The sequence below is a fragment of the Otolemur garnettii genome, unplaced genomic scaffold (genome assembly GCF_000181295.1).
Source record: "Otolemur garnettii isolate 467f Iridium unplaced genomic scaffold, OtoGar3 scaffold00005, whole genome shotgun sequence".
In the NCBI taxonomy this organism is placed as follows: Eukaryota; Metazoa; Chordata; class Mammalia; order Primates; family Galagidae; genus Otolemur; species Otolemur garnettii.
In genome coordinates this window covers 13,190,259-13,204,628 of record NW_003852400.1, presented here as the reverse complement: position 1 = coordinate 13,204,628, position 14,370 = coordinate 13,190,259, and the positions used below count along the sequence as shown (strand labels likewise).

Genomic DNA, 14,370 nt, shown 5'->3' with positions numbered 1-14,370 from the left:
AATAATTTGGCAATCTGTATAGGTATCTTTGAGGGTAATGAAAATACTCTGTAATTGTGAAAACATAATTTATTAAGCATTTGTGTTCAACATTTTATGAAGAAGTGAACAAAATTTGAAGTCTAACCTTATGTTTGTCCTGCATAAACATAAATTAAATATACCTTGAATTTGATCTTATTTTACTTTCCCAGATTAATCTTAACTTCTGAAATTCTAAGATTTATCATAATTGGAATCTTGATATTCAAAGTTGGTGAGGCATTTTAATACATTGAAGAATTAATCTTGCCTGGGAAAAGTGTACCTTTTATTAGATCTTTTCTGAAAACTATACTGTATCCACATAAAATATTTATTTTGAATATTAAATAATTAGAAAATTACTTAAAATCTAGTACTTTTTTATTATGGCTAAGCCTATCCCCAAGAAAGCATAGAAATTATTTGAACACAGTTAAAGCAGGTATCACATACATCCTGAATCCTCCCTAAAAACCAAGATATCCAGTTATGATCTCTGAGTTATCTCCTAGAAAAATGCCACTAAGTCAATGGAGAAGGAAGGTAAGTCGAAGACTCTATGGAGAGTTTAAGGTCACTTGATTGTACTATAATGAAAAGCAGCCAAAACCTTAGATGTGAAGAAGCAGAAACTATGGCTAAAGTCCTGATTATATGTTGTTTTGATCCATCTCTTCTTGCCATGTGACCTTCGAAGAACTATTGCACTAGGTACCCCAGTATCCTCACCTCTGAAATGAGATAAATAATTACCTGCCCTTGGTCATCATTAGGATTAAATCATTTGATTTATGTAAAGCACCTTTTGGTAAGCATCTGGTACATATACTCAATAAGTATTAAAGTAATTTTTATTACTAGTTTTAGTTTCAGTTATGTTTTTAGTTCAGTTTTTATTTACTCCACATCTTAAGGAAAACAACTCAATCTGCTTATCTATGGCAACCTATTAATAACCACTTCTTCCCCAATATCAACTCTTATATTTTACTATTTGTTTTTCTAACAATGCTGCCTCATGTGGAATAGGATAGGGAGGAGGTAAGAGTGCATTGTCCCTGTCCTAACATCTATGCGGGTGGCCCTGCTCTGATCTTATCCAATTTCCCCAATTTCAGTGAACTTTTAAAATCAGAAATAAGAAAACTCCCTCAAAATGACAGCTTTCTCTCTAGGGATGATATGGAGTGAGAGTATGCTTGTACCAGTGCTTGTATCTGAAATAAGAATTCATCAAATTATGGGAAAGTTGGTTCTTCCCACATTTGCATTTGCAAAAATGTTAGAAGAGGAAGAGAGAGTCATTAACAAAATAGTTGAATTTCTAGTAGTGCATTCATTTCTTTCTTTTTTTTTTTCCGGTGCATTCATTTCTCCATCTGAGTAATGCCAGTCCTAAATTTTATTACTCAGTTCTGATTCATTTCCTCTGCAATAATTCTGTATGAGCTAAATAAGAAAGAAGGAAATACTATTTTTTAAAATCTATATACATTCAGAAAATTATAATTTAATAACCCCAGGAAAATATGCCAATTGCTGTCTAAATAGTCCTAATTTTATTTTTTTTTTTTTAGATTAACCTTGTGTGAAAGAGAGCATTGTTTTCATCATGAATTCTAAAAAAGATGAGAGACCAAAGTCCAGAAGCCAAGATTGTCACCTTTTTCTTGCTTTGATGATGCTAAGCATGCCCATGCTGTTTCTTCCAGTCATTGGAACTTCCAAGCAAAATATTCCACGACTCAAGCTAACCTACAAAGGTAAATATGTAAATATTTTATAGTGTTTATTAAGATTTTTGAATATCTCTTCAATCACTTTTTATTTACAAATGAGTTACTGCTGTAAAATGTTTAGATTATTGGTGTAGTTAATAAAAATATCATGATAGAATATAAAGACTATTTTTGTGAGAGAAAGGATACGAAAGCTAGTCAAGTACACTTTTCAGCCCAGTATTTATAGATAATCAATTTGGTCTAAAAGCTATAATCATTTTACATTAAAACAAATAAGTCCTTGACAATTGAAAACTGTTAACTAATCTCACATTACTGCTACTAATTACTTTATTCATATTTAGAGGGAATTTAAAAAAAAATACAGGAAAGATATCTTCCAAAAATATTAACATACTAAGATAGCTTTATGACCTCAAGTATATATATGTTTATAACAGAAAATAGACAGTGTGGGCCAGGCATGGTGGCTCATGCCTGTAATCCTAGCACTCTGGGTGGCCAAGGCAGGTGGGTACTTGAGCTCAGGAGTTCAAGACCAGTGAGAACAAGAGTGAAACCCTGCCTCTAAAACAATAGCCCAGCATTATGGTGGGCACCTGTAGTTCCAGCTATTCGGGAGGCTGAGACAACAGGATGGATGAGCCCAAGCATTTGAGGTTGCTGTGAGCTATGACATCACAGCGCTCTACTGAAGGGGACAAAATAAGACTCTGTCAAAAAAGAAAGAGAAAGGAGATAGAAAATGTTAAAGCTTTAAAATATGAAAACATGAAAAACTTTTTTAGAAAATGAAATTTGTTAAGCAAATTATTTTTATGTGTTTAAATTAATATTAAAGCAAAATTTGTAAGAGTTATAGGCAGCCATTTGTGTGCGTGTCTAAGTTCTACTCCCAGAGCTTTATTTTATGGTTTTGTTTTCTTTTTTATGGTGTACTCTGGACTTCATTAATACCTCGAGTAATGGTATAAACCATTGACAAATGGTATAGAGGGGAAATCAAATTTCTTTATTTTGAACTTGGCAGGTAAAAATTATGTTGGCAATTTTAATATATTCTGATTTGGGTGGTGACATTTTATAGCCAAATTGAATATCAGTAATAAACCTAATTGAATGTCATGCATAAAAGTGAAATTAGGACATTATTTCTGCATATTCTATCTCTTGGTATTCATTTGAAATCTATACTTCATGTATGAAAGAGTTGGATATTTTATATTATTTTTGAAATTTATGTACACACATGTATAAAAGTCACTTAAATTTGAAGTATATTTATTGGTAAACTATAATAAGATTTTTATCCAGGGGCATTGACTTTATTATAATACATAGTTGATTATTTTTTTATTTAATCAATAATTTAAATTTATATTTGGTTATTTGGTTGTCATTCATTTCTTAATTAGGTATATATTCCTTTATATGTCATTCTGCTAAAATTTTCTTGGCTTCAAGTGAACATTAATAGTAATGGTAATGTACTGGGTACAAATAAAAAGTAAAGTCAAGGCTTCTATCCATATCAGAGCAATTAGTACTGCATCATACCTTCTGTCCTAAACAACTATGCAGATGTACAAACTACATGAAGCAACCACTTTTAGACATTGAGCAATAGTTAAAAGGGATGGGAGAAAGAAACCATCTAAGGGCGAAGCTGAAAAAGGTTTGGGCCAAACAGAAAATTTGTGAGCTAAGCTGATATTCTGGCGGTTAAAGAGAGATGAGAGTTCTGCCCAACCAGAATTGAAAGACCTTGCCAAACACCTTGGGCACACAGACAACATGCTTCAAATGTCAAATTTTAAGATCTAAGCTACCCTATTTCTACAGCATACTCAATTCTGCCTTTAAAACTTAAAAATCTTCCTTGAAAGGTTGTGTATGATCTGCCAATAAATTAAACATTCTTATTTAAAAAAAAAAAAAAACTTGACAGTTCATTAGGTAAGAAAATGCAAACAACCATATCCTCAACACTTTAGTACCCATAATGTCCAGAAAAAAAACAAAAGTTACTAGACATACAAAGAACAGGAAAATTTAATGATAAGAAGGAAACATACAGCTAATGTGAACCAAATTTGAAGTGATACAGATGTTCATGTTAGCAGACAAGGACTTTAGAACATCTATTGTAAATATTTTCAAGGGTTTAAAAGAAAATATTATTAAAGGGAATGAACAGGGAATATCAGCAGAAAAGTGAAAACTATAAAAAATAATTAAATGGAAATTCTAGAGATGAAAAATATATCTGAATTTAAAACCTCACTATCCAGGTTGCAAATTGGAGGTAGCAGAGCAAACTAAACACAGAGAAATAGGGGCCATCCAATATACAAAAAACTCTATGATTTTTCATGCATCTATAATACACTCCTTTAAACTAAAGCTGTATCTACAAAGCTCCTTGAGAAAAGCCCAGCTAGTTCTTGAGCTTTCTTTGTGGCTATCACAATTTCTTTGAAGTTTTTATAAGCCTATTGTTTAACACGATAATCTTTAAAGCCATACCTTTTGGGATTTTGTTATGGAATTGCTCATTCTTAAAACTAAAATATAATTTGGGTATCTATTTCTGTATAACAAGTCACCTTAAAAGTCAGTGTCTTGGTAAAACAATTATCTCTCTCACATTTTGATGAATTTGGGAAGGGCTCAGCAGGGTGGTTCTGGCTTGCGCTGTTTAATGGCGTTGCAGTCAGATGATGGCTGAAAGTGGAAAAGTATGGATCTGGAGCTGGCTAACACTTCTCTTTGTATGTAATCTCAGGGAGCCTTTCCACATAAAAATTCTTGGCTTCCTCAAAGCCAACTCAGACCTCAAGTGTATGTGTTTCAATAAACAAGAAGGAAGTTGTATTACCTTTCTTGACCAAGCTTCTGAAGTCATGTGGCATTACTTCCAGGCTATTCTATTGGTTGAAAAGTGATAAAGCCTTATTCAATCCAAGAGGAAAGCATATAAACTGTACATCACATACACAAGGAGCTGTAGCATTGGAGGTATCATGGATATCTTTATAAAATACAATCTGCCACAATTTACATTTATATAATCTCTTCATTTATATAAAAGGCACTATGCAAATCATTGTGGACAGGTAATCATACTGAAACACCTTGATGACAATACATAAAAAAAGAATTTTGACCAGGCTCTGGGTCTCATTCCTATAATCCTAGCACTTTAGGAGGTCGAGATGGGAGGATTGCTTGAAGCTGGGAGTTTGAAATCAACCTAAGCAAGAGTGAGATCCTGTCTCTCTGAAAAATAGAAAAATTAGCCAGGCATGATGACATGGTCCTGTAGTCCCAGCTACTTGGAAGGCTGGGGAGAATCTGTTGGCCCCAAGAGTTTGAGGTTGCTGTGAGCTATAATGATGCTACTGCATTATAACCCAGGAGACAAAGTGATAATCTGTCTCAAAAAAATTTTTTTTAAAAACCAAAACATAAACAAACAACAACAACAACAAAAAAAACTCCAAAGAAGCTCAGTCTTACCCTAGACCTCACACAAAAAAGTGATTCAAAGTGAATGGATCATAAACCTGAAGCTAAAAGCTAAAATTCTTTTCTAAACATTTTAGAATAAATGATAGAATAGGAGCTTTGCAACCTCTAAAGGCACACACAAAAATAGCCATAAAATTTTTAAAACTAGATGTTATCAAAAAAAATTTTTCTTTTTTTGAGACAGAGCTTCAAGCTATCCCCCTGGGTAGAGTGTCATGGCATCACGCTCACAGCAACCTCCAACTCTGGGGCTCAAGCGAGTCTCCTGCCTCAGCCTCCCAAGTAGCTGGGACTACAGGCGCCCGCCACAACGCCTGGCCATTTTTTGGTTGCAGCCATCATTGTTGTTTGGCGGGCCCGGGCTGGGGATTCGAACCCGCCACCTTAGGTGTATGTGGCTGGTGCCTTAGCCACTTGAGCCACAGGTGCCGAGCCAATGTTATCAACATTAAAACAAAATTCTGCTTACCAAAAACACAATGATGTCTCTTAATGAAGAAAGGGAACAGAAAAAAGAAAAGGCAAACTATAAAATATTCATAAAAATTATATCTATACCTGATAAGCTATTGGGTACCAAGAACACTAGTCTGGTGATGGACATACTAAAGGCTACAACTTAATCATTTACAAAAGTATCCATGTAACAAAAACATTTGCCCCCCCCTTAATATTTTGAAATTAAAAAGAAACCAAAAAAAAAAATCTTATATGTAAGCAAAGACTTGAATTCAGAATATATCTCAAACAAGGCTCACCCATAGCACAGTAGTTATGATGCTTGCCACATGCACCAAGGCTGGTGGGTTTGACCCAGCCTGGACCAGATGAACAACAATTAACAACTGCAACAAAAAAAATAGCTGGGGGTTGTGGCAGGCACCTGTAGTCCCAGCTACTTGGGAGGCTGAGGCAAGACAATCGCTTAAGCCCAAGAGTTTGAGGTTGCTGTAAGCTGTGATGCCACAGCACTCTATGAGTGCAACACAGTGAAACCCTGTCTAAAAAAAAAAAAAAAAATTGATAAAGTCTTCAGTATGTATCTCAAACAAATTATCAATTTGTACAGGGTAAATGTTGAAACTGCCACTTTACAAAGGAGGATGTACAAAGAACCAGAAAGAAAATGAAACAGCTAGACATTATGAATCATTAGGTATATACAAATTAATATTAGAGTAAAACACTCCTACATATCTATTGGAATAGCTAAAAAGAAACATTGACAATATTGAATATTGGGCAATCTGTGGAACAGTTTGAGCTTGCAAACATTGCAACATTGGAAAGTTTTGAGCAGTTTTTTGTGGTATTAAAAATATGATTGCTATTTATCTGGAGTTCTACAGCAGAAAAACTCATCAGTGGTTTAAAAAAAAAAAATTAGAAGAGTTGCTTTTATGGAGAGCCAGAAAGGGTTGACTAGAAAGAGTAGGAGATGAAACTTTCTGGGATTATGAAAAGGTTCCCTGTTTTCATAAGGGTGTGGATCACTCAAGTGTACAGATTTGTCAAAGATCACTAAATTGCACATGTAAGGTCTGTCCATTTGCCTTTACATAAAATGTATCTTCAAAAGTAAAAAAAAAAAAAAGGAAATAGAATAGCCAAAAATAATTTTTAAAAAGGATAAGGAAAGTTTAAACTAAAAGGGTTGAAGAAATTAAAAAAAGGAAATTCTGTCTGGTTTTTGTAATGTTAAGGTTGCAATGCACACAAAAAAAAAATCCCACTTGCATATAAATTTTAATAATAGACATTATTCATTGAGATTCATTATAAAGTATCTCATTTTATCATCACCACCACCATGTGGTGATGTTTCTACATATTTGAGGATAGTGAGTTACTAAGAGATTGAGGAATTTGCCTACATCACAAAGTAGTTCATGGTTCAACTCCTGGGTCACCCCAGGCACCATAGTTCCTGGATTCCTAATCCTGTCTTTCTGATTATAGACATTAAGTATTTCTTCCCTGGGGCACTTACCTATCAGAGTAAATAAATTTCTAGAAGCATCATGTTGATATTTGACTAAACCTGATTATATGATTTTTGATTGTCAAAATTAACTGGATTGAAGAAGACCACATGAACTTTTTGGAAGATCAAAAGAGTTTTACTGACTTTCATATGATTTTATACTCTTAGCTAAACTAATTTTTTACAAAGTGTATTACCATTGTGATAATTTATCTTCATAATCAAAATTTCATAGGCAAGTGAATCTAAATATTATGTCAGGATATTCTATATTTCCAGATTTTGTGTTAGCTGATTATTACATATATTTTGTCCCTTAAACTGGGCTTATAGTTCATGGTGTAGCGTAAAAATATTTTCTTAGGATGATATACTTAAATGTCACAATAATGTACATATTTTCTATCCCATAATGATCATAAGGACCTGGTATGCATTAGTGATATTTATACTCAGGAAACATTAATGGTTGTAATGTTATTTGTTTGGAAACCTCCAGAAGATGAGACAAATATAAAAATTAGCAAGAAGCCTGGCATTGTGGTGTGTGTCTGTAGTCCCAGATACACAGGAGACTGAAGCTTACATAGGGTTACAAGTTTGAGGATAGTTTCATTGTATATCTGGAATTCAACTGTCAATAGTTCATAACAATAGTTCATGAATGATGACTATGTTTCTGGCATTATTCTGGGAACTAGTGAACATATCAGGAAAGAGAAGAGAGAAAAGTCTTTGCCATTATGTAGTTTATGTTTACATGGTGTTGATAACTAGACCGTACTTAAATAAATTATTTAGTGAGATTGAAACTGGTAAATACGATCGATAAAAATGAATCTAGAAAGGGAGCTAAGAAGAGGTTGATTTGGGAGTAGTCAAATCTGGTGGTCAAGAGAGAACTCCCTGAGAGAATGACATTTTCTTGAATTATTAAAGAGGTTACCTTAGCAAGCCATGCAGATGTCTAGAATATTTTTGGCAAGAAGAGCACCAGGTGCAAAGGCCCTAGGGTGGAGGGTCTCTGACATGTTTAAGGATTCCAAAGAAGACAGTATGGCTAAAAAACAGTGGGACGGGACAAAGAAATTGATTAAATCAAGTTAATGGGGGATAAGGGATTAGATCCTCTACTACTGGCATTAAGTCTGAGTGGTAATGGGAACCCAGTAAAGAATTTGGAGCATGATCTGACATGATTTGAGTCTCAGTATAGAGGATCACTCTGGTTCTGGTGCTGAGAATACACTGAAAGAGAGAAATCAGAGAAATGAGATGCGAACTTGGAGGCTATTGTAAGAATCCACATGAGATGTGATAGTCTATGGGCCAAATTGCAAGAATGGAGACAGAAGAAGATATGAACGTAGGCCAGCAGGATTTGCTGAAGGGATGAATAGCAGGAGGCTAACCCTGCTCCATGGTTTTCTGGTCTGAAGACAGAGTTACCATTGATTGAAGTGGGGAATACCATCAAAGAAGTAGATCTGGAGAAAAATCAAGTGGATGTATTTTGTTTGAGAAGGCCGTTAGGTATCTAAGCAAGCTTCCAAGAAAATGTTTGAATAGTCTCAGCGCCTATAGCTCAACCGCCTATAGCTCAACCAGCCACGTACACCTAAGGTGGCGCGTTCAAATCCAGCCTGGACCCGCCAAACAACAATGACAGCTGCAACCAAAAAATAGCCGGGCGTTGTGGCCGGCGCCTGTGGTCCCAGCTACTTGGGAGGTGGAGGCAGGAGACTCGCTTAAGCCCAGGAGTTGGAGGTTGCAGTGAGCTGTAATGCCAGGGCACTCTACCCAGGGGGACAGCTTGAGGCTCTGTCTCAAAAAAAAAAAAAAAAAAGAAAGTGTTTGAATACATGTAAGTTTGGAGTTCTTGAAGACATCCATTGGAGATATCAAGTTGACCATTAATATATAGAATTTTTTTAAATTGCAAGACTCTAAATATGGAGCAGAATTCAAAGGATTCCATTCTGAAACACTCTCAAGTTCTGAAATCAGAGAAAGAGAACTGACATCAAAGTGAACTAAAAAGAACTGCCCACATATAACACAGGAGAAAATCAGGAGTTGCAGTATAGACAAAGTTAAAGGAAGAAAGTAAAGAGAAAGATATGATCAGCAGTGCTGAAATTGGTCAATGCATCTAGAGAGACGACAACTACAAGTTAACATTCAATTTAAAAACAAAGGGATCGCTGTTTACCTTGATGAGAGTAGTATCCAATTGTGGGAGCTAAATCTATTAGGTAGGATGGATTCTTGAGCACCTGGGACTAGAGACAGTGACGGTAGATAATTATTTTAAGGAATTGTTTTATAATTGTGACATTGACAGAGAGATGAGATCAAGACTTCTTTTTAATGGGAGAGATAATAGCATATTTACCATGTCAACAATGCAGGTGAGACGTGGGATAATGTATACATTATTGGAGAAAGTATTGAGGTGATAATTTTCCCCTAAAAACAGGTTATTTTAGGACATATTTTAATATTCAATGAATACCTATTGTAATTGTGGAAGTTAATGTGTATTTTTGGGGGATTGATTAAGTTGAATGTGAGTTGAGTATTACAAATTTGCAAAGATAATACAGTTTTTTCCTTTCTTAAGCATCCTATGTATTAATAAAAGTAGCTTATTTTGTGTAACAAGTTACATCTTGTTCATTATCAATGGCAATTGATATCTAGAAGAAAAGAGAGGTTAAATACATCTTAAAATATGTTCAAGGAGGAATATGTTCAAGTGTGAGGTAATGATACAGGTTGTAAGAACTATATGTGTTTAGATTAATATATAATGATGTGGAAACAAAACTCCAGAAAAATTAAATAATAACCTTATAGTTAGAATCTTAGCCCATTTTGCATTGCTATAAAGGAATACATGAGACACGACAATTTATAAAGAAAATAATTTTATCTGGCTCACAGTTCTGCAAGCTGTACAAGAAACACAGTACTGGCATCTATCTGCTTTTGGTGAGGGCTTCACAGAGCTTCCAATGGAGTTGTAGGATGAAGGGCGAGTGGGTGTGTTGCATGATGAGAGAAGTAGTGAAAGAGGGAGGGAGGACAAAGTACCCAGCCTCTTTTAAACAACCAGCTCTAACATGAACTAATAAAGTGAGAACTCACTCATTACTGCAGGGAGGCACCAAGCCCTTCATGAAAGATCTGCCTCTATAACCCAAACACCTCCCACTAGACTCCAACTCCAACACTGGGGATCAAATTTCAACATGAGATTTTGAACAGACAAAGATTCAAACTAAGAGATCCTATAAGTGAAAAAAATCTAGTGATGGGCTATAACTCTATTGCTTCTTAGTTCAACAGTGTTTGTGCTACAACTTAACTGCTTCTAACCTTCTGTTCAGTAATAATTAAACTCTTAACAGTGTATATAAATGTTTAACATTGCTCTAAACATGACTGATCTTTAGTGGTTCATAGAGTGGTGGAATTTGCACAATAATATAGAGTAACATATGATGTAATATTGCCATGCAAGTGCTATAGAAGGAGCCTTCCTGGAATTAAGTAGTTAGATAAAAATCACTAAGGTCTACAGTTTCATCCATGTCCTCCAGGCAGGGAAAGGAGAGCTAGGCCTTGAGATACTTCACTTGTGTCTTTGGTTTTGTATTAATGTGAAAGGACTTTAGAACGGGCATAGTTTAAGTGAAAGCAATTTTTCAATTTTTACTAGAATTAAACCCAGTCAAATATTTTTTGGTTGAAAACGTTCTTGGATCCTACATGCATTAATTTACTATTCTACAAATTATTGAGAAGATAAAAGTTTTTATGTGCAATTGCTCGTTTTATAACTTAACTTACCTAAAATTTGGCTTTAATTCCTTGAGTCTTATTAAAGGAATTTTCACAGTCAGATTGCTTCAGTATAAAAGAAATTTATGACAATTCTAAATGGAATGTCATTGGATCTTTTTTTAACAGAAAATTTGACAGATGCCTCTCGGGTTTCTTAAGGACCAATAATATACAGTTTGCATTTTTGTAAAAGTCTTTAAAGATGCCTCTGTAATCCTTTTAATTCAAAAGAGGCATAAATTAGAACTAAAGTGCTTTTTACTTATAAAGATGGTCATAAAGAGGTTTATTTGACTAAATCCATCATGAGCCCGGCACAGTCTAGAAAATAAGATAAATATTTCACTAATCCCAACGGAGGGGTGAACTGGAAGAAGCAACAGAAGGGAGCTTGTCTTTGGGTCCATTCAGTGGAAACATAAGTAGAGCTCTTTTGAAAAAGAATCTTGTTTTGCTAAGTAATGCTGAACATTGAAATATGGCTATAATAGGTGATGGGGTTTATAATTTGAAGACCTAAATAGGTTTGAGCTCTTTGACATGAACTATCTATGCACCATTAGAATAATTACTTGTTCCAAATTTGGGTTTCTCATCTGGAAATGAGGTTCTTCTTGAGAACCCAAGTACACATAATATATGAGAAAGCACCTCAGATGTTGTCGCCAAATGGATGTTGTGAGAAACTTCAAAGAGAGAGCCAACATAATATATTTTTAATTTTTTGAAGATGTAAACAACATTTACGTTCTTTATAATTGTAATAAGACACCTTAGGTAGAATGCTGCTACAGACAGCAGCAAAGATACTTGGAATGAAGTCTACAACAAATCCTCGTCTAGGCAACTTTTTTCCAAAGCTAATGCATATTAAATGGATGTATTTCCCTTCTTTGTATGAGAAAACCAAGGGGTAAAACTTTCTATATCATTGTTTCACACTAAGCAAGCCATTTACCCATTAACAATTAAGGAATAAGTTAGTTAGAGATGGACAAATTGGACCAGTTTAGAATAATAAAGGAAAAAAAATATGCCACCTTGTATAATTTAATGCATGCTATGATTTAAGGATTTGAGGAAAACTCCAATGTTGAGAAGAAAGAAAGAATCCAGCTCTTGAATGCAAGTGAGCTGAGGATCACAGGCCACACTGTACTTTAGCTTTTCGCCTTTCTTCTCAAAGTTTGAGTCAAGAGCTAGTAGTATCAGCAAAACTTGCAAACTTATTTGACATCTTGGGTCTGCTCCATGACTTCAAAACAAAAATCAATATTTTAAACAAAATCCTCAAATGCTCGTTAAACCCTGCAAAGCAATGCTCCGCGGATGCTCCCATCCATGTGAGCATGCAGTGATCACAGCAGGAACACCTGTGACTGCAAAGCATGAACACCACTGGGTCTCTAAATTGTACATTAACTTCTTTAAATTATTAATAAGGTCATCATAAATCCTCATTTAGATGGAATTTAGATAAACCAAAGCATGCAAGAATCACTCGTTTGAAAAATCATTAGTTAAATCTTTATTTTATTTCTTATTGCAAGAAGCAGGTCTTAAATACAGCAGGGACTTAGACATTATTCTTTGCAGGGTCTACTAGTCTTATTAAGGAACAAAATCAGCACACCCAGCAACGAAGAAAAGACTGGGGCTATGGTGTAAATAAAACCAAACACATCATAGAATTTAGAAGAATTTGGGTAGGACGTTGCACTTTGAGCACTGGAGAAAGCTTAAAATGTGTTGAATTAAGTGAAACCTGACATTGCAGTATTTTAATAATGATAGTGATTTAATTTACTTGTGATTGGGGGGAAAGCACTATAGGCAGCATTATGTAGGGACTGGTGGGCGAGAGCATGTAGAACAAGGTAGATTAAAACCCTGTTACAATAATTTAGAGGAGTATTCATCTGAATCTTAGTCTGCCTGGCAATAGGAATAACTACTGGACGAGTGAGAACAGAGTATTTGCTTGATAGAATCTATAAGCTGGATTTTGGTGTGAGGGAAGTTTGATGGAGATCAATTATTTGAACAGGAGAAAGAAAAGTAAGGGAATAAGGAAGCAAAACTAAATGTGATTCTGAATTGTTGAGCCTTTGGAGTAGGTCATATAACCAAAGTCGTTAATTAATAACAGTAGGATGAGATGACTGTGAAGAAAAATGGCGATACCTAGAAGGCTGTGGGAAATTCTGAACTGGAACACATGGGGAAGATGGCGGGGTTGTAGATGCCTTTGTTGAAGTCATCAGTTATACAAGATAACATATAAGTATAAAACATTATTTCCTTTTATACTCTATAAATACCACCCATAATTAAAGGGAACAATATTCTATGATGCTATTTTCTAATCTTTCTCTTGGAAGTATATTTGGGAATTCTGGTGCAAATATTTTGCAGACTTCTACCTGGATTCTACTCCTTGGGCAAATGATTAGAGGACCCTCATTTGAAGAAAAAGTAGGGAAACTTTTACAGATGATTTAGAACTGTTTGTTCTGAATAAAAAGCCAAAGTGAATTTTCCTGAATCAATGGAAATTCAGTTTTAGATCATATGTTATATTAAGTGCCCAGCATGAGGAACTAAAAAAATATTCTAGCAAATTATTTTAAATTTCATAAGATCAAGAGAGAGGATATTATTTGAAAAATAGAAGCACATTCAAATGCTTGGAAATACCGATGGCCTGAGACTTCTCAACCATGACTCTACTCACGGTGCCCTTTGAATATTATTTTTACATGCTTCTACTTACATACACTTGCCTTTAATTCATATAGGAAATTTTGAAAATTAATACTGTTATAAAATGTAATTTTTTAAGTTATACTTAAGAGTTATACTACTGATCTGGCCTAGTGTGGTGGCTCACACCTTGGTCCTAGTACTTTGGGAGGCTAAGGCAGAAGGATCACTTGAGACCAGGAGTTCAAAACCAGCCTGAACAAGAGAGAGATTCTACATCAACACAAAAATATAAAAATTAGCTGAGGATGGTGACCTAAGCCTGTAAGTCCCTGTTGCTGGGGAGGCTGAGGAAGGAAGACTGCTTTAGCCCAGAAGTCTGAGGTTGCTGTGAGCTATGATGACATCACTGCTCTCTAACCTGGGTCATAGAACAAGACCCTACCTTAGTAGGGGAAAAAGAAGAGCTATACTACTTAAAAATTACAATTAAAATGTAAAGCAGAGTTAGCAGAGTTGATTTGTAGTGATCTTAGC

At 34.9% G+C, this 14,370-nt stretch overlaps 1 protein-coding gene across 1 annotated transcript in view; it reads left to right on the top strand.

The window, feature by feature from the left end:
* Positions 1 to 1,607: 1,607 nt before the first annotated feature.
* The window catches only part of SEMA3D (semaphorin 3D), a 124,094-nt gene continuing 111,331 nt past the window's right edge, over positions 1,608 to 14,370 (top strand). The window contains exon 1 of the mRNA XM_023519160.1: positions 1,608 to 1,787. Within this exon, the coding sequence (XP_023374928.1) occupies positions 1,637 to 1,787 (151 nt within the window). The 5' untranslated portion in view covers positions 1,608 to 1,636. The remainder of the gene's footprint in view (positions 1,788 to 14,370) is intronic.